This window comes from Urtica dioica, chromosome 4 (assembly GCF_054948205.1).
Source record: "Urtica dioica subsp. dioica isolate 48M chromosome 4, U.dioica_male_clone48M_v1_H2, whole genome shotgun sequence".
Classification (NCBI taxonomy): domain Eukaryota; kingdom Viridiplantae; phylum Streptophyta; class Magnoliopsida; order Rosales; family Urticaceae; genus Urtica; species Urtica dioica.
This window is the reverse complement of record NC_142759.1, coordinates 4602015-4627658: the sequence shown is the minus strand read 5'-3', so window position 1 is coordinate 4627658 and position 25644 is coordinate 4602015. Positions and strand designations below refer to the sequence as shown.

Genomic DNA, 25644 nt, shown 5'->3' with positions numbered 1-25644 from the left:
TAGAGAATGAGACATACAATCATTTTCAAACCAACAAAAAATGTATTTTAAGTGAAATTACTTTACGAGGAGACTTCAATATTAAAAAATAAAAAGGAAAAAATAAACAGCGAATGTACGTAATGTAATAGCTTCCACATTTAATTGTAATATTCAAAACCGAGCTTAAAACTGGTGACAGAAATTCTCAAACCCCATGTACTCTTGGTTCTCCATTTTCTCAACCATATTTGCTATTCCAACCCCACCTGTAAAAACAAAACCAAGCATAATTTGCGACATCAAACTATACCTTTGAAGTTTGTATTTCCGTGAATTTAATTACGTATGAGATGGATGACTAATTAAGATTACCAAGACTAATTGCGCTGACGAAGATTGTCAAGGCAAGTATAAAGACGATTATTGAAGCCCTGCCGAGAACTGCGATGGTCTTTCTGACGACATGTTGCCCTGTAAATGCCGCTATAGTTGCTACTAGGACGAAGTAAGAGGCTGCAAAGTCAATAAAACATTTTTCAATATTAATTGTTTTCCAATATTTTTTTTAGTATCTAGATTATGAGTTTTCAATTTGTAACATTTTGAGTTTTTATTAGATTACGAGTTTTTTCTTCTATTTTTTGTTCCGATTTTATTACTTACCATATGGGACGGGGAAACGTTGGAGGATGTAATATTGAACGACGGACATTGAAGAAGAGAACACCATTGCGAATGTTGATGTAGCGCTTGCAACCTGTAAATAAATCAAACATTAATCGCAATTATCATTTTTCAAATTGTAGATTATAAAGTAATACAATTGCATAATTGCATAAATGGTCTAATTTAAATTAAATTAAGTGTCTGATTCACCACGTACTCTTTTGTGTTAGAAATAAAAACATATTATGCAATTTAATCAATATTGAAAATAGGTAACACCGTAGTCCTCAATTTAATTTATTCTGAATTGCGAATTACATCTAATATTAATATATTAAATCATCAGGTTACATCTTAATTCTCAAATTTAATTTAAGACATTTATTCTCGAAAGTCTAATTTGAGCCGGTGAAACAAACCTGAGGAGGGATTCCGAGTTCAAGGAAAAGCGGGCCCAAGATGAAACCGCCACCAAGGCCGAGCAATCCACCGACCATTCCAGCGATAATTCCACAAGAACAGTACATGAATATTTGATGCACCTTCCAATTTGTGATCTCTTTTCCCTTTGACGCAATCACCTTCGTGCCTTTGTACAATCCGATCGCCTCAAACACCGTCACCGAAGCCGCAATCGGGACCTATGTACATATAGCTTTTAATTTATAACATGGCTCTAAATTTAGTACATTTATACAACAATTTTAGTATTTTACCCCTCTTAACATTATTTATTTATTCAAGCGACCCGTAATTTAATGTATATTTATGTAATTAAATAAACTTGACCCCTTAATTTTTATTTTTTTAGTTACAAAGTTACATTAAAAAAATCTTGGAGAGACTCCTAGGGTTAGATTCCACGGAGATTATATTTGCTATCATATATCTATACTTCTATGAATTTTATATACCTGCAACGAGTTTAGTACCCAGAATTCGACGGAGCATGTTTCGGTATACGTCTGTACATATAAAAAAAATAAAAAATAAAAAAGTGAGAGAGAAAGAGAGAGAGAGAGATAGAGCAAATTATGTGTATTTACTTCATAACACATAATTATTTATTAACTGACCTTGACAATTTGAACAACAAGGAAAGCTACCCACACATACACAAGCATTGTCAGCTCTTTCCAATATATGTTTTGCAACGCTGGAACCTGGAAATATAGACTAACTAGTGGTATGAATTCTAAAAAAAAAAAAAATTATAATTAGAAAAGCATGAGCAAATTCGAGACTAACCCGGTCGTCGCGGGGAGGATTTGGACCGGTCGGTAATGGCTTGTAGTCTGATCTTGATCCATCTGTGCTTAAAAGAAAGTTTGCATTTATTAAAGAGCGTATATACACAGAAAACTTAAAAAGAAGTTAGGAAATTTATAAGATCATATACTATCCTTAGTATGATGATTGGTTATGAGATAAAAGGAACCCCAGAAATTAATTTATAATAAGTACAGAGTATGGTTAGCTCAAGAAACACCGGCTAAAAATGTAGGATCAGACCGGAGAATAATATGTCAAAAGAGCTAAAATCTTATGATCAAAGCTCATTCATGTAATTTGACATTTAATCTTAAGACGAAACCTTATAAATTTTAACATAATTGTCTTTTCTTAGCTACTAAAAAATAAAACTCAATAAATTTATTTTATGTTATTTCTATTTTTAATTTACTGACCGCCTTGTACTTTGGATTCGGATTCCAGCTTTTGCCTCTCCGCATCCTGAGATTCGATAAAAATCTGAAATTCCGTCTTTATATAGCAGGGAAACGAGAAAAAAAAAAAAAAAATTGATGAAGTTGCTAGTTCGAATCGAAAATCACTTACCCTGAGCATCATTGTTTCTTTTTTCCATGTTTCTATGCCTTTGAGCAAAGCTTTTGCAGACGTACCTGGAATCAAAATCATAATTAACAATGTCCGATTAGTCTTCTCTAATTTCGGGTTTCAAGACATAGAGTTGAACAGAAGTGAACATAGAGTACGTGAACTCTTGCATACATATACTCCACTAGTACAAGCCAATTTATAAATTTTCACTATTCAACTCCGATTATATTAAATAATTTTATAAATTTAGTTATGACATTTTTGGAGTAAAAATTAAGAATTAAATTGTAGATCTGGCACTGTTTGATAGCAACTTATATTCTGTTTCTGAAGATTTTAAATTCTTATCAATATTAAGGTTTATGTTGGAGATGAACTTGCATCCTATAAAATACCAAGTTAAAAGTTAAAACCTTTATTTATATTAAAAAAAAAAAAAAAAATCGGTGGAATGTATAGGGTAATTACACTTCAACCCCTAAAATCTTCTATATTTGGCATTCCTTAAAGTTTTTGGCCTTTTAGCCCCTCAACTAAATTTAGTCCATATTTTCAATGAAAATTATGATATTTCAAACTTATAACTAATGTTTAATTCGTTCCTTAGTAATATCATCAATTATTTCACAAATTATACCAATAAAAATAATTCAATTTATTAATAGAGTCTTACTCGCATTTGTATTTACTTTCAATAAAAATATCTAATAAGAAATACTTAGTAATATTGCTAAAATTCAGCAATATGTAAATTTTCGTTGAAAAATAGGTTTTTATACCCGAAAACTTCAATGGCCATATCGTTGCCAAACATGCAAGTTAAAAGTATTACCTAAGAAGAGAATGATGAGAAGAACAGTGACCATCCAATCGGCGAACATGACATTAAAGGCGACGCCGATGCTGATTCCGAGCATGAGCATTGGTTGGAAGAGAAGAGCGAGATCATAGTCTATTAGAGGCATGTCAAGTGTTGGGTGTCTCAACTTCATGTTGTAATACACAGTTGACCCTGCTGCTCCCATAATCATGCCTAGTGCCCCAAAAATTAAATTTAATTACAAAAAAAAAAAAAAAAAAATCATGTCACAATATTGAATTTGAAAAAAAAAAAAGTTTGTGAAGCTCCTCACACTTGGAAATGGCAGTCGAAGATTTTGGATCGAAACCGACGATCAAAGTGAGCATCGGGACGAAAATTCCGCCACCTCCCACGCCTCCTACGCTCCCGAGAGCCGCCCCGAAGAATCCAACTATAGACCCGACTGCGATTTTCCAACCCAACTTCATTTCCTATACTCTCCCAAAAAAAAAAAAAAAAAAAAATACATGTCAAGCAAAAATTGAATTGAGCCTTTTGATTTGCTTAGCAATGTTGACATTTACTCACGGGCCAAACAGGTTGGTAAGATGATTTCTCAGGCTGCCACAAAAAATGGGATGCTCTCATGAAAAATCCATTTCCATTCTCTTGATCTTTGACTAATATTTCAGGGTTTTTATCCTTCAAAAATCTCTCCCCAAAAGCAACGCTGATCATAGCCGCGAAAATCACCGCCCGTGTTAGTACGAGAAACACGTTCTTCTTATTAGTTTTCATTGCCTCAATCCGAGCCATGCGGATCAAAATACAGCTTGTGACTAGGAGTGAGAGGTTTTAGTAACTTTCTTGGCAATTCTCTATATAATTGCTATTTTTTTTTTTTTGGCTTGTGGATCTCCTATGTTGAAAGAGTTTTTAACTCTTCATGTGTAACTCCAACAGAAAAAATCATACGTTGGAGAGGTTTGTGTGTGGCACTGAAGCATAATAGATACATTTATACAATATGTATCGTATTACTATGCATAATTTTGGAGTCAAAATAAAAGAATAAGTACTGGGTAGTTGTGGAGTTTGAGCTGATAATTCAATATCAAAAGTACAAGTATGGCATATTTTGTTATGTATGTGTACGCGGTTACAAAAACGGCTTTGTTATACTCCCAAACCAAAAATATAAATCAGAATTGAACTACAAATTGTCGGTACTGTTAATCACAAGCACGTACAAAAGTAAGTGACCGTTGTATGGCAAAGTCGTCAAGGTGTTTTTTTATTTTATTTTAATTTGTTACATTTCTATTTTTAAACTCAAGTTAACGTTTTCTAGCAAGATAGTCCTTGAGCTATTATGTTATTTTGGCTCTTAAATTAATTTTTGTAAGCAAAATGATCATCAAGCTATTGAATTTATAGCAGTTTAGTCATTTTCATAATTTAAAACAAGTTATTGAACATTTTTTTTTAAATTCAATGTCTAAATAATTTAAAAACAGATTTACTGAGTTAAATAACTTGTTGATTTTGCCAAAGAAACAAATTAAATTCTATTATAAAAGTACAGAATAAAAGTTAATTATCATGTCAAAAACGCCTTTAAGTTAAGATATAAAAATAGTTTGCTAAATTAAATTATCATGCAAATTATATTATATTATAAAAATACAGAATAAAAGTTAAGATTAAGGACAATATAAATTAAAACGCCTTCAAAGAAACTATCGCTGATTCTGTTAAATTTTCACATAGTTTGCTATTCATTGTTCAGAGTCTTTTATTTTATTTTATCATGACAAACTATTTCAAATGCTATGGTTGTTGTAATCGGGTCAAGTTACAAAGAGGAAATTGCAAGGTAACAAAAGTTTATTGTCTGCATGGTATATCCACTAGTCATGAAATTTCGTGGAAGCCACATCATTTTTCACCTTCCATTTTACAAGGAACGGTGTGAACTATTTCCACTTTATATGCCTAATTGAATCTTGTAATATTTTCTTTAGCGACGAGTTATATATGTACTTTTATCCTTTCCATGTCCGGCTTTAAATAACGGAATTTTCCTAGAAAGTTCGGAGAAGCGTCATCAAATTCTGGAACAAGACAGTACGAAATTGAAGCATTACAATAACGTTATGAGCTTCATTACAGTTGATAAAATATTTCAAGTACGGATTACTAGCAAAGCTTCGAAAGTCCATTAAAACTACTAATGGGTTTTTTTTTGGCTTCGTCATTAGCAACTGTTTGGTGGTAAGAAGCCTGTTTTTATACCTAAAAATTAAAATCATCCCATTTAAAGGACAGGTTCATTACAGTGTAGCGGGGTTCCTAATTGTTAATCCTCAACAATGCGGCTGATCGGTTAAAAATGTTAGCGCTTCACTGAAATATAATTCAACGTATAGTATTGATTTCATTGCACAATAAGTCAACATATAGTATTGATTTCATTGCACATTATGTTTCCACTTGAGATTAATCTGGACGAAATGTTGATTCAAATTACAATTGGACCATCTGAAAGAAAATTAACATTAAAATTTTCTCGCCTTTTTACCTCAATACCCGAAATCGATTAGAAATAAAGCAAACGGAAAACAAATGAGTCTGAAATTTGAAAATAGCAACTAGACAAACATTGTATGTCTCTTCCAAAAAATACAAAACGTCATCCACGAAAAAAGCCAACAAAAGTTCGATCACTTAAAAAAAAAAAAAAAAAAAATTGCTCAACAAGCTAACTAAAAGTCCAGACAAGTAAAATCCTTCCCAACACAAAGATTGAGCGCAAAATCCCAAACCGACAACAAAACATACAATAACTACATTATTATTATTATTATTATCATCAAAGCCCCAAGCAGATTGGGGATACCGGGAGAAGAGACTCAGTACTCACGGGAAACGGACCGGTCGGAGTGTCGATAGTCACGCTGCTCCACATCTCGGCTCTTCTCTCTTTCCCGAGTCTCCGACACGCCACGCTCGTACCCATAATCGTCCTCCATCTGATCGTAGCGGTCACGATCGTGATCCGGGTATTGCTCGTAGCGATCACGCGGCTCCGCCGGATCGTACGGCCCTCTGCGGTGATCGTAGCGGTGGTCATAAGCCTCCGCATCGCGCTCCTGATCCGGCTGATCGTACCACCCGCGATCGTCCTCCGGCGCCGACTGGTCGAAGTCCCGCTCCCTTTCCCTGTCCCCGTGCCGGTCCCTCTCCCTCGAGGTGCGGTCGTACTCGGGCTCCCCGTCGCGGGACCCGCCTCGCTCCCGCTCCCGCTCCCTCGTGGGGTCCACGGGATCGTAGTCTCTGTCCCGTTCCCGCGGGCGGTCTCGGCCGCCGCGGTCCCGGCCTCTGTCGCGGTCGCGGGGCCGGTCTCGGTCGCGGTCGCGGCCTCCGCCGCGCGGATCTCTCTCGCTTTCCCTGTCCTTGTCCCGGGTTCTGTCGCGGTCTCGGCGGTGGCGATCCTCTCTGTGATCACGGTCCCGGGACTTTTCGCGGTCGCGGGACTTCTCGCGGACGCGTTCCGGGGACCGTTCCCGGGATTTCTCGCGTTCTCTGTCCTTGTCCCTTCCCGCTCTTTCGCGGGATTTTTCTCTGTCCCTGTAAACAATTTTCGACACGACACATGAAGGGTGACATGAAAACCAAAGGTTCTAGAAAAGAAGTGGATATTCTTCACGCATACGATCTTACCGCTCTCCGCGCCGGTCATCTCTTGCTCTGGGCTCCTCAGACTGAGGTCGACCTCCTCCTGACTGTGTTTGGTCCCTATACAGTAGATGGGAATTCAGAAAAATGACAAGTTTATATGAATGATACACCACAATATACATGAAAACCCAATTCAGTATATGTTGTTGGATTCGGTGTTGAAGTCGTATGCCTCGTATAAGCCTTTTCATCCAATAGGCTATTACCTTCCAGAGTTTTTCTGGTTTACTTCTTCACCTCCAACGCGAGTAGTACCAAGCCCTCCACCGAGTCGGCGAGGTCGCCAGTTCGGAACAGTTCTCCCACGTTCGACATCGACAAGCACCCTTCTGCCTTCAATCTTTCTCCCATCAGCTTGCTTGTAAGCAGCTGAAATTTGCGAAATCAGTGGTCAGAGTTGATAATATTAGATAGATTGTTGTATTATCAGTAACAATTTTATAAAAAAAAAAACATACATTTCATGTCGCGGGTGTGCGTGTACTCGATGAATGCATATCCTCTTGGTTTGTTAGACTCTTTGTCGGTAACTAAACGAACCTGTAGACAAACGGAAAGCGAAACATATAAGCCAGGACCAAAAAAAATAAAAGATGATATCTCAGATCCTGATTTTAAAACCCTTGTCAAAAAGATGTACAAAGATGACATTGTCATCTCCATAGGTGAAAAATACAATAGAAACACATAAAGTTAAGTCCTAAATGGCACGGCAGCCAGGCACTATGCCTTATTAGCCGTGCTCACCTTTGCATCACAGGCTTCCCATTGCAAGATGCATCACCACCAGGTAGAGTTGATGAAAAATTGACTTTATTGGGCCCAATCAATCAGTGTTGAACATTTAACTTCCCCTTACCAGGGATTATAATTTGTTTTTATCGAAAATTTAAAAAGGGGCAAAGGCTATAGGAAATACCAGGACATCTTGACCGCTGATTTATTTGAAAACCTTAAAGGTCACAAAACAAATTTTAGCAGAAAAAGAAATGAAATGCATTAAAAATGTGGAATAAGGAGAAAGAGATGCTAGTACTCCCTAGACATTTTACCCAGTGCAGGAAAAAAGAATAGAGATTGTCGTTCTCTTTTTGTTGCTCGAAATAAATGCAAATATGGCTCACTGCATCATTGATCTTCCATCTTGGGTGTTGTGTTGGTTGAACGTAAGAAAATCAGATGATTGTCTACCAACCCCCCTTACCAGGGTTATAATTTGAATCTTAAATCTCACAACTGGCATAAGGCCTAGAAGATATCTAGCCACAACTAGAGAAAGAGCGAAAGAGCTAAGGATAATTGAGGCAAACCCGCAAGGCCATATGAGCATATTGGCAGTGATACCTGTATTTAAAAACCCATTGCAACACTCTACTAATGGTTGCATTATACCTGGGATTCTTAAACTATCCTCCATCCAAAATTTATTTCAATCCACAATCAAAATGATTAAATACATTGCTGTAATCCAGATCTTCAACTTTATATTTCTAAGTTATATTGCAACCAAATTAGTACTCAGTTTTAGAGTCGTTTTAACGTTTTCTATTGGTAAAAGAACCTTGGTATTTCCGCTGGAGAACTTACGCTTAGGCTCGAAAACTTGAAAAGGTTTTGATCAAGTCAGACAACCAAAGGATAAAGTTGAAACTAATGAAACCTCTTACCGAATCCCCTTAGGGATACCAAGATACCTACCCGCTTGATAGGACCATAAACATCAAACTCCCTTTTTATTCTGCTTTCGGTCGTCTCGTAGTTCTGCAATGACAAGTTCAATAAACATGTCAACTCTATCAGCATCCATGCAAGATGTTCAAAAATATTCTTGATAAAATCAAGGTACTTACAAGCCGAGCTACAAACAACGTCTTATACGGGTCTCCAGAAACGTTAGGGTCATTAGTTGGGTCATCTACATTAAAGAGAAGGTCAGAAAACCCTATCAATATAAAAAAAGCTTAGTAGTATTATTCAAAGTGTGTCCACTGAAAGAGTTGTTACATTTCTCGAGATCCTCAGCAGCCTTTGCTGCACCTTTCTCAAGTCTTAACTGGTGTACTCTAGCCCTTTTTTGTGCCTGAAACAATCAGATGATGATCAGAAAGGCTTAACTGGTGTACTCTACCCCATTCGCAAGGAAAATAACAAATCTGGATTTTTCCACCATTTCAAAGTCATATCATGAAACAAAAAATTAACATGAAATCCTCATCATTTATTATACCCACTTATTCTTGCAATCTTAATCACAGGTTGAGCAACCACAATATTAGTTGATTTGCATCAACTTATTAAGGTTAAGTGAAACATGCATGAATCAATTTATACCCTTCATACGTTGAAGAAACAAAAAAAAAAAAAAAAAAAAAAAAGCTTAAGCAACCTCAAAACATAGAGAGCTTAAGTTGATTAATAAGGATATCTTACACGAGTTTCGGCCTCAGGAATTGGCGGAGCATACTCGGGATCCTCGGGTGCCGCAAACTTACTCACAAATTGTGCAATCCCTTCATAGCAAAATTACAAAAAGCATTAACTCTACCGCAATGCAAACTATTTCCCAGGTAAAACAAATTAACAATCAGATATGACATCTGAAACCTGACAAAGGCGGGCATTTTCTCTTTTCCGGGGGTGGTTTAAATTCCAATGGAGGTCGAGGCTCGAACAGCTTCAACAGGTTGTTGGTAAGCCCAGTGGGATGACTCTGTCCAATCTACACAAATTCACGAATAGAAATTAACACTCTAAACCACCGAAGCTATGGTTATGAGCAAACAAATACCCGAATCATAGAAAAGGAAAAATTCCACAGAACTGAAACGGATGTTAAAATGGCCAGTATGTCCCCAATTATACTTTTTTTTGAAACGGTAACTTCATTATATATATATGAATGGGCGAAAGCCGTCCCCAATTATACTTGATTATATATTAAAAATGAATAATCAATCAAATTCATCAAAACTCAGTGGAAACCCGAAACACTAAGCCATACAAAAGAAAAACCCTAAATGTATAGAAGACTATGTTAATTAAGGTAATAACAAGTAAGACCAACGATCTCATAGCTGAAACCGAAAATCGGGCCATCGAAATACAGATCAACTACGAAATGAACAAAAAATTAATAATAATAATAATAAAGAACAAGAAGCAAACAAAAGAAGAAACAGAACCTCAAGATCCAAAAAATATTAGGGAGAAGAAACCAAAAAGAACGAACCAGCTTGAGCTGAAGAACATTGGCGCGGTTCTGGGCCTTGGTCCGGGCCTGAACGGCCGGGTTTTGATTGCGCAGGAAAGCATCGTTTTGCTCTGCCATGGCGAGAAGCGAATGGAATTGGAAGCTGAGACTAAGTTAGGGTTTTAGGGGGACAAGAAGAAGAAAGATCGCGCGACTCTGTGGATTTAGTTCGGATGGATTTGCCCGACCGGGTCGGAGTCACTATGCCCGGGAATACGGCATCCAAACAAGACTAGGTTTTTCAACGATGTATTTATAGAAGCCCCAAAATATAAAGGAAACGGAGCCGATAGACTATAAAGTCTTCTAATTTCTTTTTCATTTTGTTTTAGAATTGTGTTTTCTAAAGGTCCGATATGAACCAAATACATTATTTTAGAAACTTTTACCAACAAAAAAAACGAAATGGACAAGAGACAGTTTTTTATTTTATTCATTTTAAGTTGTTAGAGATTATTACCCATTTTCCACATGAGTTTGTGGTATTTGCATCTTATGTCACAAATTGACAATCAAATTGCAAATAAGTCACACACAAAAATTTTAGAAAGTTTTAGAGGAAGATGGAATGATTTTTAATGAGATATTGTAAAAATTCAGAAGACATGGAGTAACTAATACAAATATTAAATGATGAGAGAGAGTAATTTGAAATTTGCACATGTGACACGAATGTAAATAAGTGACACAAATGCAATTTAGACAACTTTGTTACACAAATGCAAAAACCCGACGAATTTGTGACATTGACGCAAATTTCCCCATGAGTTTTAAGATTGCAATATTTTTAAGTAGTATGTTTGTGATTAGTTTAAATATATATATATATATATATATATATATATATATCATAAACAATTTCCACATTTTTCAATATGAGATTTGTACCTAATTAAACCACTTTAAATATGTGATTTTGGATCTAACCTACGTTTGACAATTTTTAGGGATATAACCAAATGACTTATGACAATAATTAAGATCTGATTTTCCCTTATTTATTAACAAATTCGTCACTTTTTCTCTCATACTTTTTTCAAATATTTTTTTTGCATCAAAACTTCAAAAATTTGTATCTTTCTCATACGAACTCGAAATTGAGTGATTTCAGATCCTACAAACTCGTGGCGTCAAGATCTTCAGAAATAGACCCATTATGTTTGATGATAATTATGTTTAATGCATCATATTTACGTTTCCATTTATTTTTTTGATAATTTCAAAAAATTCCAATTATTTTCATATTTAAGGTAGTAACGTTATTTTTCTATATCTATGGTATTAAACATGATTTTTCATCAAACACAATAGATCTATTTTTGAAAATATCGGCGTCACAAATCCATAGGATTTGGAATCACTCAATTTCGAGTTCATATGAGATAGATATGATTTTTTCGAAGTTTTTATGTAAAAAGTGTAGGAAAAAATTAGGAGAGTGAAAATGACGAATTTGTTAATAAATAAGGGCAAATCAAATCTTAATTATTGTCACATAAACCTGTTGGCTATTTTTCTAAAGTTGTGAAACGTAGACTGAAAACAAATTTCATAATTTCATTTTGGCTATTTTGCTACACTGCCCTTTCAATATCCCAAACACAATCCTATTAGATCTCCTTACCAATTCAAATTCAAATGTGAACTATCTTAACAACATTTCAAACTAATTAATAATTCTCATTTTAGAGAATATCTCATTTTTTTCCTTAATGCTTACAGTTTTATTTGACGTATTCTTTGTTTATAATATCATTTAGTTTTTCTTAGTTGTTTACAATTTCATTTTAAATAACGTCGAAATCATCCTAATTTTTTTTTAAAAATAAGTGTTTATAAAATATTTGAAAATTTAAAGTGATCGAGAAATTATCATCTTCATTTGAGATATTTGTAAATTTTCCCATAGACATTGACACTAGGTCGGCCCACACAACATGGACCAACACAAGGTTCATCCAAAGAAGTCAGAGAGGGAGTCGTTGCAGCATTGTGACGCTCTCGAATAGGATCAAGATCCCGCATAATGAGGGTCTCAAGCATACAACCCGAAAACAATCAACACAAGGCAATACTTGTTGTGTAAAGACTTCAAAAAAAGGAAAGAAGAACATTGATTACACCGAGATTTTCTATCATGTGGTGAAACTAACCGCGATGAAAACCGTTTTTGAGTTGTTGACCATGGATGACTTGTTCTTGGAGTAGTTGGATGTGAGTCATGTGACATCGTTTCCACATTGTGATTTGGAGGATTAAATTTACATTGTCCAACCACGCGTATATGATGACACGCAAACTTCAGAGAAGCTCGTATGACTTAAAACAAACTCCAGTACATGTAGGGATGGAGCCAAAAATCTAAATTAGAGGGGGTAATATGCAAAAAAGACAGTTCAAAGGGACTAATTTGAAAATTTTACAAAAAAAAAAAAAAAAAAATAACCCTTGAAGTAGCTCCATCCCTGAGTACTTGAGGGCTTGGGATGGTGTTATCTTTAGTTGAGTTTTAAAGCTTTAGTCTATCGTCATCCTCTCACGGCTCAATCTTAATGTTTTTTTTTTTTTGGTAAGATTACGACAAATTAATTTACGAATTTAGTTCGTGTCAATCTTTGATCAAGCAATAACGGACGAAAAACACAAATTATAGTCTGTGTCCTTTTTCAATATATTCCTCTGTTGAGTGATATAACAAAAACCAATCCTTATGAAATCCCGGCCTTGGTTCACATTCGTTGTTTTTGGTTAGCATGAAGAGGTATTTCTTTGGAATAATCGCTGCTTGAAGTCCCGATATCGCTGTCGGCAAATTCGTGGCTTGTTGGCATAGCGACTTGTCTGAACTTTTTCATGTCGGCATTGTAAGCGTTCACGTCGTAGTCTGAGCTTCCGCTGGACATGAACACAGAGCTCTTCCCCGGCTTCACTCCTTCGTTTAAGTCGTCTAGTGACACATCGCCTTCTAGTGCTCGCACAATCTGTTCATAAATTAGTAAAAAGAAATAAAAAGTTACACAAACATCGAAAACAAATATATATATATATATATATATATATATTCAAAATATATATATATATATATTCAAAATATATATATATATATATATATATATATATATATATATATATATATAAACGGACAAAATAATCGAAGCAAAAAAAAATTACTATTTAAGTATTTATAGCAAAATAACTATGAAGAAGTATGCATTTCTTATTAAGATCACTCAGCAAATGATTTTAAAAAAGATGGTACATAATTACACTTACTAGTACCAATTTTTTTAGTTGACTGAATTGTTGTGATAAGGGATTTTTTTTTAATGAATAAATAAATTATTATCCATTCTAATAAATTTTGAAAATCTTTGCTAATTTCATCCATTAGGTAAATAGTCATATTTACAGTTTGACATTGCTAAATAGCCAACGTTTCGTAAATCTTAGGTAAATAACTACTTTCATACATTTACAGACGTAAATATTAAGTAAATAGTCACTTTCATTTTATTAGGCCCGATCATCTTTATGATTATTTACTTAAAATTTACGAAACGTTGATTATATAACAATTTCAAACGTTTTAATTGATTATTTACTTTTTTTTTAATCTGCTCCTCGAAAATGTTGTTATGCTACAATTTTCGGATATAGTTGAGATTTCAAGAGACAAATTGAAAATTGAAAGACTTGGGACTACGTACAAAAACAGTATAAATTAAACTCGAAATTAATTTGTTCAAACTTCAAAAAGTACGTAAATCTCCATTGTTTAAACTCAGTTTTCTTTCACCAATATAGATGCAAACCAATCTGCTAGTCAAAGTAAAGTTGATCAGAAATTAATAAATAAATAAATAATTATTTTGTGTAACCTTTTTTTTTACGAAAACTATTTTGTGCAATTAATAACCTGGCTCATCTTGGGACGCCTTCTGGCAGAGTGGCGGATGCTGGCGGCGGCAGAGGCGACCATGCGAGCCATCTCGTGAGGGTTGTACTTATTCTCCAGCCTCGGATCCACCAATTCGTCATAAACGCCTTCCTCTAGAGCGCGTTGAAGTATCGGTCGAGCCTAAACATAATTAAATTATTAATTATTTCATTAATTTTTATTTAGTATAGATGTATAATTTGGTTATTGATTGGTGTACAAACCCAGTCCACCAAGCTATCTTCCATGTACTGATTAGTGGTATCAACAGGCCTTCTTCCGGTGATGAGCTCCAAGAGCACAACCCCGAACGAGAAAACGTCCGATTTCTCTGTCAGCTTCCCACTTGATGCATATTCCGGAGCCAAATACCTTCCTCACCAAAACCATGTACTTAATTAATATATATCTGATCTCTTCTTAATTTTTTTTTTTGAATAGTAACTATTACTTCGGGATTGAAATTTTCATGGTATTTTTTTTAGAGAAATAAATAAACAGGGTATTTAACGGACCTCATGTTTTAATCGTATGCTTATATGATTTATTCACACTATTTCACACCATTTCATGATCACGACTTAGCGTCTGATAAATAATTTAAAGTTTTTTTTAGCGTTGTTGATCGGTATAGCTCTTGAACTTATCGGATGGTTACACTTTGTTAGTCTTTTTTTTTTTTGTCATTCAGCTCACTAAATTTTAATTTTGGGTATTTTTAGTCCCTCTATATATATGTTCGCATTGTAAACCAAAAATTGCACATTAACACAAAACTAATTTTTAATACGTATGTAGCAATACCACTAGCTATAGTTGATTGTTCTGATATATTTCTTGAAAAAATATATTTTTCTTTTATTTCCAACAGTAGATTTTATTAAATCATTATTGTTATGGCTATATATTACACATTAAAATTTAGTAGTAACCTTAAAACAGGAATTTTTTTTGTTGAAAATGGGAACAAACTTTTTATAAGGCTGAAAAAATTAAAGCAGGGACCGGATGCAAAATATAAAAAAAAAAAAATTGGAATAAAGTACAGCTACACAAACCATAAACCCAAAAAGCCAATATAGTTAAAACATAAGCATTATCATTTTCTGTTTTAGATTCAAACATTGACGAGGAAAATTATTAGTTAAATGTTTTGATTGCATGGGAATGTGAATTCATATATGATTAATAAAATGGTCTTTTTTTTGGTAATGATTTATTACCCGAATGTCCCCATGACTCTGGTAGAAACGTGAGTAAAATTATCTGAAGACAGCTTAGCCAATCCAAAATCAGCCACCTGAACATGAGTTATATAAGATTATATTTGCAAAAAAAAAAAAAAAATTGCAGCCATTATCAATTCTATAACCAAATATATAACCAATTATATAACCAAATATATATATATATATATATATATACCATGGCTTCGAAATTGAGATCAAGAAGGATATTAGAAGTTTTGATGTCACGATGGATGATTCGTGGGTGACCTATATACATACACAACAGCAATTAATATATTAAATTAGATCGCCATATAATAGAAATAATATGTGGAGTTTAACGAAAAACGATCTTTACAATCCTCATGAAGATAAGCAAGCCCTTTAGCCGATCCGGTTGCAATTCGAAGCCTGGTTGGCCAATCCAATATGGTCTGAAGATCGTTCCCTATACAACCCAAACAAAAAATGTGTAGTGTTTTCGGTGGTGGCAAAATGTCGAATATATGTATATGTATGGTTACCGTAGAGGTGATATTCCAAGGTGTTGTTGGGGACAAAGTCGTAAATCAACATTCTCTGGGAGCCGGCGATACAGTAGCCGACGAGGGAGACGAGGTGTCGGTGGTGAACTCGGGTGATGATGTCGACCTCGGCCTGGAACTCTCTCTCGCCCTGCCCGCTGCCCGACTTGAGGCTCTTGACCGCCACCTCCTTGCCGTCCCCGAACACCCCTTTGTGGACGTACCCGAACCCGCCCTGCCCCAACAGGTTCTCATCCGAGAACCCGCCCGTCGCTCTCGCCACCTCATCGTACGTGAAGCTGCTCTTGCTCAGCCCCAGCGACGCCTCCCCACCCAGCCCCGGCGGCAGCGGTGGAGGCGCTGCCACGTGCCAGCTGTTGGTGGTGTTGTTGTAGTACATTCCTTGGTCTGTGCATATCAAATATATGTTATTCGTTCATTGGGTTTATCTATATCTAGAATTAAAACAAGATAAATTTAAAGTTGGAGCTGTGTATATGCAAGAAAGTCTAGTATAAAGTTTAGACTCAATTTCCGCTCCAGGTTTAAAAATTATCTACCAATCTTTATGTATGAATGTTTATAGTTCATTATATGTTTATTATTATGATTTATGAAAGAGAGAGAGAGACGAATTTTTTTTTATTATTATTAAGTAGGTTTATAATTTTTGAAACTTGGTGCGTATTTTTTTAAGGATATTTATAATTATATATATATATATATTATATATATATATAGATATATATTGTCACTAGTTTTCTAATTGACCCAAAGAAGACGTTGGGGAAAATTTGGGACCGCCTAGACGTGTAATGACTAACGAATAAACACAAATGTTTCTTAGATTCATATTGTATAATGCATGTGCATGCAAATGGTACGTAAAAATAAGTTGTAGTTGGTACGTAAAACTAATATAAGTTATCATCACCTGTTGGGCCATGATGAGAAGGATCGGGATAATATTGACGATGATCTCGCTTCTTCTTTTTCCTGGTTGCGCACAGAATGCAAACCATAACCATCGCCAATACGAAGAGCCCAAACCCCACAGTCAACCCCACCGCCACCTGACTCACGCTCTCCGACGACGCCTCGAAAACTGCCGTCGAAGAATTACCGGACCCCAAGGCCACCCGAGGCGGTGGCGGCGCTGATATCACGCCGGAGCGCGACGTCAGCGGCGGCGGCGGAGGAGGATTCACCGGCGAATATGTGCTGTTGCTCTTTTGTGGCGGCGGCGGCGGAGGAGAGGCGGCAATGGGATCGTTCGAAGAAGACGGTGCCGGAGATGATGAATTGCTTGACGGCGGAGATGATGACGGTGGTGACGGTGATGATGACGTGGGTGGCGGCGAAGATGATGATGAATTGTTTGAATTTGAATCCGGCGATGGCGGCGGAGTAGATGACGGCGATGGGGCGGTTTGAAGCAGCAACCGAGACATTTTTTTTTGTTTTATTTTTATTTATTTATATAATTATTTTTTTAATGATAAAAGGTGATATGAACTTCCTTCTAATTCAGAATTATAGGCTCGGTGGAAGAACTTTTCACCTTTCTTTTCTTTCAATTGCTCAGCCCAAAATGTTTCTGGGATGGAATAATATCCCTACATTTATATATGGTAAACAAGATCGTCATTATTGGAATTTTATATAAATACGGAAAATTTTATAAGGATTGAGCATATAATGATCCACACGTACAATGTAAAAAAGATTAAAAGAAATCAATATGATCTTACTAGGATCATGGTCCATGGAGATGAACATGTAGTGATTGTAGATCTTCTATATTGTGCTAGAAAAATTAAAGAAGAAGAAGAAGAAGAAAAAAATGGCAGATTTTTTGCAAAGAGATTGTACCTGACACAAATAATTATATAATTCCTCAATGGAAAAAGAAGGGAGAGAGAGAGAGTCCTTCTCCAATGGCCTTGAGACAAAGGACCCTTTTTCTTTCCTTTTTTTAAAAACCACCTTTCTTAACTTAGTTTGATTTAGTTTTTGTTTCTAATTGGTAAATTACCACCTCATAATAACCGCATGAGCACTATGTCTGTAATTAATATTTCATATAGCTAGAGATCAGATGACCCCATTAAAAAATGAACGCAAATTTTGATATCTAGTACGATATTTATTTATCTCCTTGATGAGCGCTTGTCTTAACACTTGTACAGAACACAGCCCCCAAAAGGATATAATTTTATACAGATCACAAATATTCTTTATGTCTTAACAAATACTACATATATTTATTATCGACTGTGTTGTTGCGTTAACTTATTTATTAGAATCACATATATACAGCCGCATATATACGTTATACTGCGGCTAGAGAATAATACATTCAAATATTCTTATGAATAAGATATTCAAATATTTTGGATTGTTGCCTTACGGAATTAAACTTATACTTTGACGATTTTGAAATTAAATTACTTAGCATTTTATATGGTTTAGGGATCATGGCTTCTGACTCACATGAACGCGTATGAACGCACTTATAACTCAAAAATAATTTTCGACACTCTCACTACTCTCAGATTTTAAATTAAACAATGCATAAAGAAAAACCACTAAAGACAAACAATCGATCTTTTTAAAGTGGTCGTTGATCATGTAAATGCATCTTTAGGGTCCCAGAAGCAGCACTTAAAAATATTCAATGCGGATCTAGCGTAAAAATAAAATGGACAAAAAACTCAAAAGATCGGACCATGTCATTTCTTCCGGGATAATTAGCCCTTGAGAGGCGAAGATGTCTCGACATGTGGTGGAAAATTTTAATATTCCCTTGAACCAATAATATCTCGAATCGAGAGCCCACATGAGTAGTATATGAGAAGTCACAATCCTAAGATAACTCACATGAGTTGTATAACTAGATGGATACAGACGACATAGCTTGATCAATCACGCAAAATACATATTCTATAGAATTATTCCAACTTTCTGATTATTACTCATTAAAAGCACCACCTCTTAGACACTACCTCTAGGTAGATTTATATATTAGTACATAAAAAAAAGCTTGTTATTAACTTATTATATGTATATATAGCAGTTATATAATCTTGTAGGTAACACGAGCAAGAAAATCAGCCCTGGTCGCACCAACATAAGCCGTTCCAACGAGCCCCGGGGCGGGTTGAAACTCGCTGATCGTCGCGTTGCCGTAATACGAGCTGAGATCTATCCTCTGGCGGATCGCACCGCTCAGTCCGGAGAATCGGACGGCCGAGGGAACAGCTACGGTGGAACCGTTCCCCAGGGACTTCCGCGCGTTGACGCCGACCCAGTAGTCCAGCGAGATCGGGTTCCTTTTGATGTTGAGAGGCCTTCCGGCGAGACTCGTGACGAGGTCCGTGGCGGTGAAGGCGTGGGGTCCGACGAGCCAGAACTTCTTGATTCTGCTGCCGATGTATTCGGAGACGAGGAGGTATGTGCTGTCGTGGCTGAGGACGACTCCGCCGGCTCCGGCGAGGTTCCTCAGAAGCACGCTCACTTCGCCGCTTCTGCGGCTGTATTTCAGTAGTCTTCCCGTGGAGTCATTGGCGTCTATTGCTAATTGAAACTTGCTGCGAAAAAACATTATATGTTATATATATGGTCTTATAAGTCATTGAATTATATAGGAACATGTTTTTCTAATGAACGAGATGTTCAAGTGTGTTGTTTGAATGAAACGTAATCATTATAATATACTAAGAGAGAGTTACACTTACACATAAATACCATATTCATTAAGACACCTTTAAAATTCTATAATTATCTAATAACTAGAAAATTATCTTAAAGTGATACTAAAAGATATATATACCTAATGGGAAATCCAGAGCTGAAATCGGTGAAATAGACATCCCCAGTAAGTTGATCAACATCCAGATGCAAGGGCAGCTTAAAGGGGACTCCTTCGGCGCCGGTTGCAATATTCGATGCGAGCCGTCCGATCGGATCGACCAACAAGAGTCCATGATAAGCGTCTGTGACATACACTTGATTGGTTCGGAAGTAAAATCCCAAACCTAATGGCCTCCCACAAATAGCTCCTAGTGCTGGATTGTTATTTGTGTTTGTCCCATCACACTCTGCCTTTGTCCTTTGACGCATATGTGATCAAGTGATATGTAATAATAATAAAAAATAAAAAATAAAAAAGTATTTCACTGTCTACAATTAAAACCGTTTATATATACTAATTAACAGAAGTAACAACATACGTATATCTATTGCGTGCATGGTAATGGTATTTGGATTATAACCAGCTTAAACGTATCCTTGTTATATTAAGATATTAACCAATCGTTTCCCATATTGGGAATTAATAATCAAGCCAACAAACCCTAAAAAGGATGACTCATAGTTCGTTTGGCAACTCATTCCAGATATATTCAAATCAGGTAATGGAAAATATTACATCTTAATTCGGAAAATATTACGACATTTGGCTATTAATTACATTTATGTGATTTATTCAGAATAACTGTATTTATTTAACTGAATATAAATATATTGACTGAATTTCAAATTGTTTCAGAAGAAAGTATATATATTAAATAGTCAAATGACTATACTCCGTGTGTTAAAATTATAATTTGATTACTCAAATATTAATGATATAGTCTAACTCGTGTATATGTGGACTCACATGACACATGTGTCTTGTCTTAATTTGTGTTATTTTCTTAATTTTTAGGTAATTAGACTAAAATTTTAACATAAAGAGTCTAAAATAGCAATACACCTAACTTGCCTTATTTTTATAACAAATTTTATTTAATATTAATAATTATCTCTTAAATTTTATATTTATATTTATATATAATATTTATATTTTATTTTGTACACTTGGCCCCTCTAAATTTTACTTTCTTGCTATATATATATATATTGTTACGGGATAAATTAGTCAGACTCCGATCTGGCTAGTCGGACTACCGAGCAGAAATATGAATCCAGCACCGAGCTCAGGTTAAGTAAACCCAAGGGCCATCCATTGAAAAGGAACGAACCGTTCATAAGTTAAGAACGAAACCCACCGATCAGAACTTCGAAGAGAAGAGAAGAACGTGGGTCAAAGACTAGTCAAAACTAATAGAAAACATGTTTCAAGCTCTAAAACGCACACCTCGACGGTTCAGGAACCACACGAGGAGCATTAACCGCCCACCTCAGAGAGAGGCGAAATGCAGTTACCCATAACCGTCCAGAACGTGGGATTGATCACCCCACGTTCCTCAAAATAACCGTCAAAGACACGACCAGATGAGTATAAATAGAGGCAGCAGCACAGAACGAGACACGGACTTTTTTACACACTTTCTTTCACTTGAAATCTCTAGAAAACATTGCTCTCTTGTATTTGATTCGTCTGTATAAAGAGAAAGTCTTGCCTAAATCACCTCTGTACTCGGAGGCTTTGTACTCGGAGTCAGTGTATTTTCGTGAGATATTGTTGTACTAATTTTACAGGTCAACAGTTGGCGCTAGAAGGAGGGGGACCAGCTGAAGAATATGGCTAGTTCGTCCGCACCCATGAACGTTGTCTCTAACCAGGAGATGGAGATAGAGCACCATAACCGCACCTTGCCTCTCACCTCGGAAGAAATAGTTGAACTCCTTCCGGAACCCAGCCTCGAAGAACAATTCAGACAGATGCAAGAACGCCTCTCGGTCTTAGAGGCAAATAACAGGGATTTGAAGAGAAGGTTACAGGCAAAGAGGGTCACACTGCGAAGCGCAATAGTGATCCCAGATGAAGAGCCCTCGCACCGATCAGGGAAGGAACCCATCGGACAAGATCCGCAGGTTAAGAAACCTCGGAAACATGCCAGAGATCGGTATGAGAGGATGGAAGATGTTTCTGAGTCCGAGAAGGAGCAGTACAGTCAGGAAAAGATTCCTGATCGGTACCAGCCCAGCTTAGAAAGCTCGGAGACCGAAGACAGTGCAAGCACCAACAAAACAAATCTTAGAAGGTTGGAACGTCGGATTGAAGAGGTAGCCCTAGGTCAGAAGGAGTCTGTTCCGAAGGTCGGAGAAGCTATCTCCCCGTTCACGGCCCGCGTGTTAGAACACCCGTTGCCTGATCGGTTTAGGATGCCAAGCATCCCAGTATACGACGGAAAGACCGACCCAGGAGACCATATAGACACCTTTTCCTCTTGGATGCTGCTGCAAGGAGCCGGACCAGAAGTTATGTGCAGAGCCTTCTCCATCACTCTGACTGGCTCAGCCAAAAGATGGTACAGAAAGCTAAAGCCAAACTCCATAGGATCCTGGAAACAGCTGTCTAGAAAATTCTTGGAACAGTTTGTCGGCTCCAGTTCAGGGAAAACTCCCAAAGAAAGACTGCTGGCGGTAAGACAAGCCCATGACGAGTCTCTAAAAGATTTTATTAATCGCTACTCGGAACAAGCACTTCAGATTGACGATCTAAACGAAGACTTTAAGCTCTTCGGGATCTCTTCCGGCGTCCGAACAGAATCAGAATTCTGGTGGTCTCTTCAGAAGACTAGTCCAAGGGACTACAACGATTTCTTGAAGAGAGCTCAGAAATATATCAACGCGGAGGAAGCAAGGCTGGCGGCAAGAAAAGCAAAACCGCCGAAGAGCTACCGAGAAGAGCATAAGGAACGACATTCTGAGGACCACCGCCCACCGAAGAAGAGCCGGTCAGGAGCAGGACCTCTGAAACCTTTTTCCAGTAAGTTCGATAAATATCATAAGCTCAATGCCCCGATAGAGGAGATATTTAGTCTTACACAGGACAAGGAAGATTTCCCTAAGCCAAAGCCGATCAAGAAAGATATCTCAAAGAGAGACAAAACAAAATATTGCGCTTTCCACGCGGACATCGGTCACCGTACTGCCGACTGTTTCAACCTCAAAGAGGCCATAGAAGCTCTAATCCGAAGAGGAGCGTTGAAGAAATTCAAGGCCGAGCAAGGGGAGCAAGAGGAGCAGAGAGGTGAGGCATATGCCGAAATCTCACTCATAGTCGGAGGACCACATGTGGGAGGAACTTCAAGAAGCGCTCAAAAAAGCTATGTAAGGGAAGCCTACGCAGGACCCCGGCAGATCTTGTTTACAGCCGAGCAGAGGCCTAACAAGATAGCCAAGTCTAGCTCGGAGCCTATTACCTTTACAGCAGAAGATGCTCGGTGGGTGATGTATCCTCACAACGATCCATTGGTCATTTCGGCCTTAATCGGCAACAGGAACGTACACCGGATTTTGGTGGACACTAGAAGCGCTGTTGACGTACTCTATGAAGACACGTTCAACAAGATGAGTCTTAAGCAAGACACGTTGGCTCCTTCCCCTGAGAACCTCTATGGCTTCACGGGAGATTCAATCCAGCCCAAGGGATTAGTCTCACTCCCAATAACTGTGGGAGAAAACCCGAGGAGTAAAACCATCAACACAACATGGATAGTGGTCCCTGGAAAATCTTCTTTCAATGCGATCATTGGCAGGCCAACCTTGCAGTCCCTCGGGGCCGTTGCGTCGGTGGAATATATGAAGATGAAGTTCCCTACCGAGCATGGGATAGGTGAAGTAGTCGGAACTCAGGCTATCGCAAGGAGCTGCTATGCGAATTATCTCAAAGAGAGTCAGGACAAAGATGTTCACAAGGTTATGATGATCGATCCAGATTTTGACCCACGCCTCCCGAGCCGAGAAGAAATTGGCCCAGGAGACGAAGTCGAGGAAGTCGCCCCAGATCCAAAGCAACCTGAGAAGAAGCTCAAGATTGGAAAATATCTTGAATCAGGTACCAAAAGTAACTTAATTACTCTCCTGTCTAATAGTTTAGATATATTTGCCTGGTCGCAGTCCGACATGACAGGGATAGATCCTCAAATAGCATGTCATAGGTTAAATATAGATCCTAAAGAAAAACCTATCAGACAGAAAAGAAGAGCTTTAAACTCCGAAAGGTATACTGCTCTGAAGGAAGAAGTAGACAAACTGATTTCTAACGGATCAATAAAAGAAACTAAATATCCTAAATGGGTGGCCAACCCCGTCTTGGTCAAGAAACCCAACGGGAAATGGAGAACTTGTGTGGATTTTACAGATCTGAACAAGGCTTGCCCAAAGGATAGTTTTCCTATGCCGAGAATTGATCAGTTAGTAGACGCCACGGCAGGTCATGAAATCCTAAGTTTTATGGATGCCTACTCTGGCTACAATCAAATCCCTATGTATGGTCCCGACCAGGACCACACGGCATTCATAACTGATCGGGGGCTATACTGTTATACGGTAATGCCTTTCGGGTTAAAAAATGCTGGAGCAACATATCAAAGATTAGTAAATCGAATGTTCGCCGAATTACTCGGGATCACAATGGAAGCATACATTGATGACTTGTTAGTTAAGAGCCGAAAAATAGTTGAACATACGAATGATCTTAGAAGATCATTCGAACTGTTAAGGCAATATCGCATGAAATTAAATCCTCTAAAATGTACATTTGGTGTCTCCGCATGAAAATTCTTGGGTTTCATCGTTCATGAACGAGGCATTGAAGTGAATCCAGAAAAGATCACAGCCCTATGGAACATGAGACCACCACGAAACATCAAAGAGGTGCAAAAATTGACGGGATGCATAGCTGCACTAAGTCGCTTTATCTCTCGGTCAACCGACCGAAGTATTCATTTCTTCAATATACTCAGAGCCTCCAAGGAATTTGAATGGACCAAGCAGTGCGACGAGAGCTTCGAATCTCTAAAGGAACACTTGGCATGGCCTCCGACTTTGAGAAAAGTACAGGAGGGAGAGCCCTTAGAGATCTACCTAGCCGTCTCGGAACATGCAGTAAGTTCAGCGCTGATCAAGAATGAGGGAAAACATCAGGTCCCGGTTTATTACACTTCGCGACGCCTTAATGAGGCGGAAGGAAGATACCCGGAACTTGAAAAGCTAACCTTCGCCCTCATTACTGCTTCTCGGAAGCTAAAACACTACTTCCTCGCACATCCGATTACGGTCCTCACCAATTTTCCACTACGCCAGGTGCTGCAAAAGCCAGACGTATCCGGAAGGTTAATGAAATGGTCAATTGAATTGACACAGTACGTCATACACTTCAGCCCCCGACCAGCAATTAAAGGGCAGGCAGTCGCTGACTTCATTGCAGAATTCACATACAGGCCAGTTGAATTCCCGATTTGGGACATGTATGTAGACGGAGCAGTCAACGAAAAAGGGTCCGGGGTCGGAATTGCGCTATCCAGTCCAGAAGGAGACAAGGTAAAATTCGCTTTAAAATTCGATTTTAATACTTTGAACAATGAAGCTGAATACGAAGCTATGATACATGGGCTTCAAATAGCAAAAGATTTAGAAATCAAAAAGCTCAAAGTGTATTCGGATTCTCAGTTAATTGTTAATCAAATGAAATATGAATTTCAGGCAAAAGGCGAAAAGATGTCGCTATATGCCGAAAAAGCTAGAAACCTAGCAAGCAAATTCGAACTTTGCGAGATCACCCAAGTCCCAAGGGCCATGAACGAAGAGGCCGACGCATTAGCAAAACACGCCACTCAAGGATCAAACTCGGAGTCAATCCCAGTGATCAAAATTGGGCAGCCCAGCATCGAGCAGGCCACCCACGTGCTTCATATCGAGCAACGAAAGTCTTGGCA

The 25644-nt window shown here is 37.4% G+C and overlaps 3 protein-coding genes across 4 annotated transcripts; all 3 read right to left on the bottom strand.

Annotated features, from left to right (window-relative positions):
• LOC149399533 (sulfite exporter TauE/SafE family protein 3-like) lies at positions 1 to 4363 on the bottom strand. Of its 2 annotated transcripts, none has more exons than XM_089612497.1 (12): positions 3881 to 4363; positions 3624 to 3783; positions 3323 to 3523; positions 2488 to 2552; positions 2337 to 2400; positions 1897 to 1958; positions 1725 to 1811; positions 1563 to 1613; positions 1068 to 1289; positions 646 to 739; positions 355 to 495; positions 1 to 248 (listed from the first exon to the last, which is right to left on the bottom strand). In XM_089612497.1, exons 1-12 carry the CDS (start codon positions 4106 to 4108, stop codon positions 166 to 168), a joined length of 1458 nt encoding a protein of 485 aa, XP_089468623.1. In that variant the 5' UTR covers positions 4109 to 4363; the 3' UTR covers positions 1 to 165. The 2 variants fall into 2 exon arrangements, with proteins under 2 accessions (XP_089468623.1, XP_089468624.1); XM_089612498.1 differs by having other exon boundaries at positions 2337 to 2382; positions 3881 to 4360.
• A 1546-nt stretch (positions 4364 to 5909) lies between these two features.
• U1-70K (U1 small nuclear ribonucleoprotein-70K) lies at positions 5910 to 10593 on the bottom strand. Its single transcript, XM_089613757.1, has 10 exons — positions 10263 to 10593; positions 9638 to 9752; positions 9464 to 9543; positions 9038 to 9113; positions 8884 to 8948; positions 8732 to 8794; positions 7492 to 7573; positions 7240 to 7402; positions 7016 to 7090; positions 5910 to 6922 (listed from the first exon to the last, which is right to left on the bottom strand). Exons 1-10 carry the CDS (start codon positions 10359 to 10361, stop codon positions 6205 to 6207), a joined length of 1536 nt encoding a protein of 511 aa, XP_089469883.1. The 5' UTR covers positions 10362 to 10593; the 3' UTR covers positions 5910 to 6204.
• Positions 10594 to 13012: 2419 nt separating this feature from the next.
• LOC149399531 (proline-rich receptor-like protein kinase PERK15) lies at positions 13013 to 19959 on the bottom strand. The gene is made up of 10 exons (XM_089610329.1): positions 19806 to 19959; positions 19354 to 19473; positions 16908 to 17402; positions 15974 to 16381; positions 15808 to 15897; positions 15646 to 15716; positions 15444 to 15520; positions 14445 to 14592; positions 14200 to 14361; positions 13013 to 13264 (listed from the first exon to the last, which is right to left on the bottom strand). Exons 1-10 carry the CDS (start codon positions 19957 to 19959, stop codon positions 13013 to 13015), a joined length of 1977 nt encoding a protein of 658 aa, XP_089466455.1.
• Positions 19960 to 25644: the final 5685 nt, after the last annotated feature.

Coding starts and splice junctions, on each gene's coding strand:
- LOC149399533 (XM_089612497.1), bottom strand. CDS start 4,108: ATGGCTCGGATTGAGGCAATGAAAACTAATAAGAAGAACGTGTTTCTC. Junction 2,553..3,322: donor TCTCATCATTCTCTTCTTAG/GTAATACTTTTA, acceptor TTTTGATTCCAG/GTACGTCTGCAAAAGCTTTG. Junction 496..645: donor ACGTTTCCCCGTCCCATATG/GTAAGTAATAAA, acceptor TTGACTTTGCAG/CCTCTTACTTCGTCCTAGTA.
- U1-70K (XM_089613757.1), bottom strand. CDS start 10,361: ATGGCAGAGCAAAACGATGCTTTCCTGCGCAATCAAAACCCGGCCGTT. Junction 9,753..10,262: donor ATGTTCTTCAGCTCAAGCTG/GTTCGTTCTTTT, acceptor GAATTTGTGTAG/ATTGGACAGAGTCATCCCAC. Junction 7,091..7,239: donor AACCAGAAAAACTCTGGAAG/GTAATAGCCTAT, acceptor TCTACTGTATAG/GGACCAAACACAGTCAGGAG.
- LOC149399531 (XM_089610329.1), bottom strand. CDS start 19,959: ATGGACTCTTGTTGGTCGATCCGATCGGACGGCTCGCATCGAATATTG. Junction 19,474..19,805: donor AGCTCTGGATTTCCCATTAG/GTATATATATCT, acceptor CGTGCTTCTGAG/GAACCTCGCCGGAGCCGGCG. Junction 15,521..15,645: donor ATCTCAATTTCGAAGCCATG/GTATATATATAT, acceptor ACTCATGTTCAG/GTGGCTGATTTTGGATTGGC.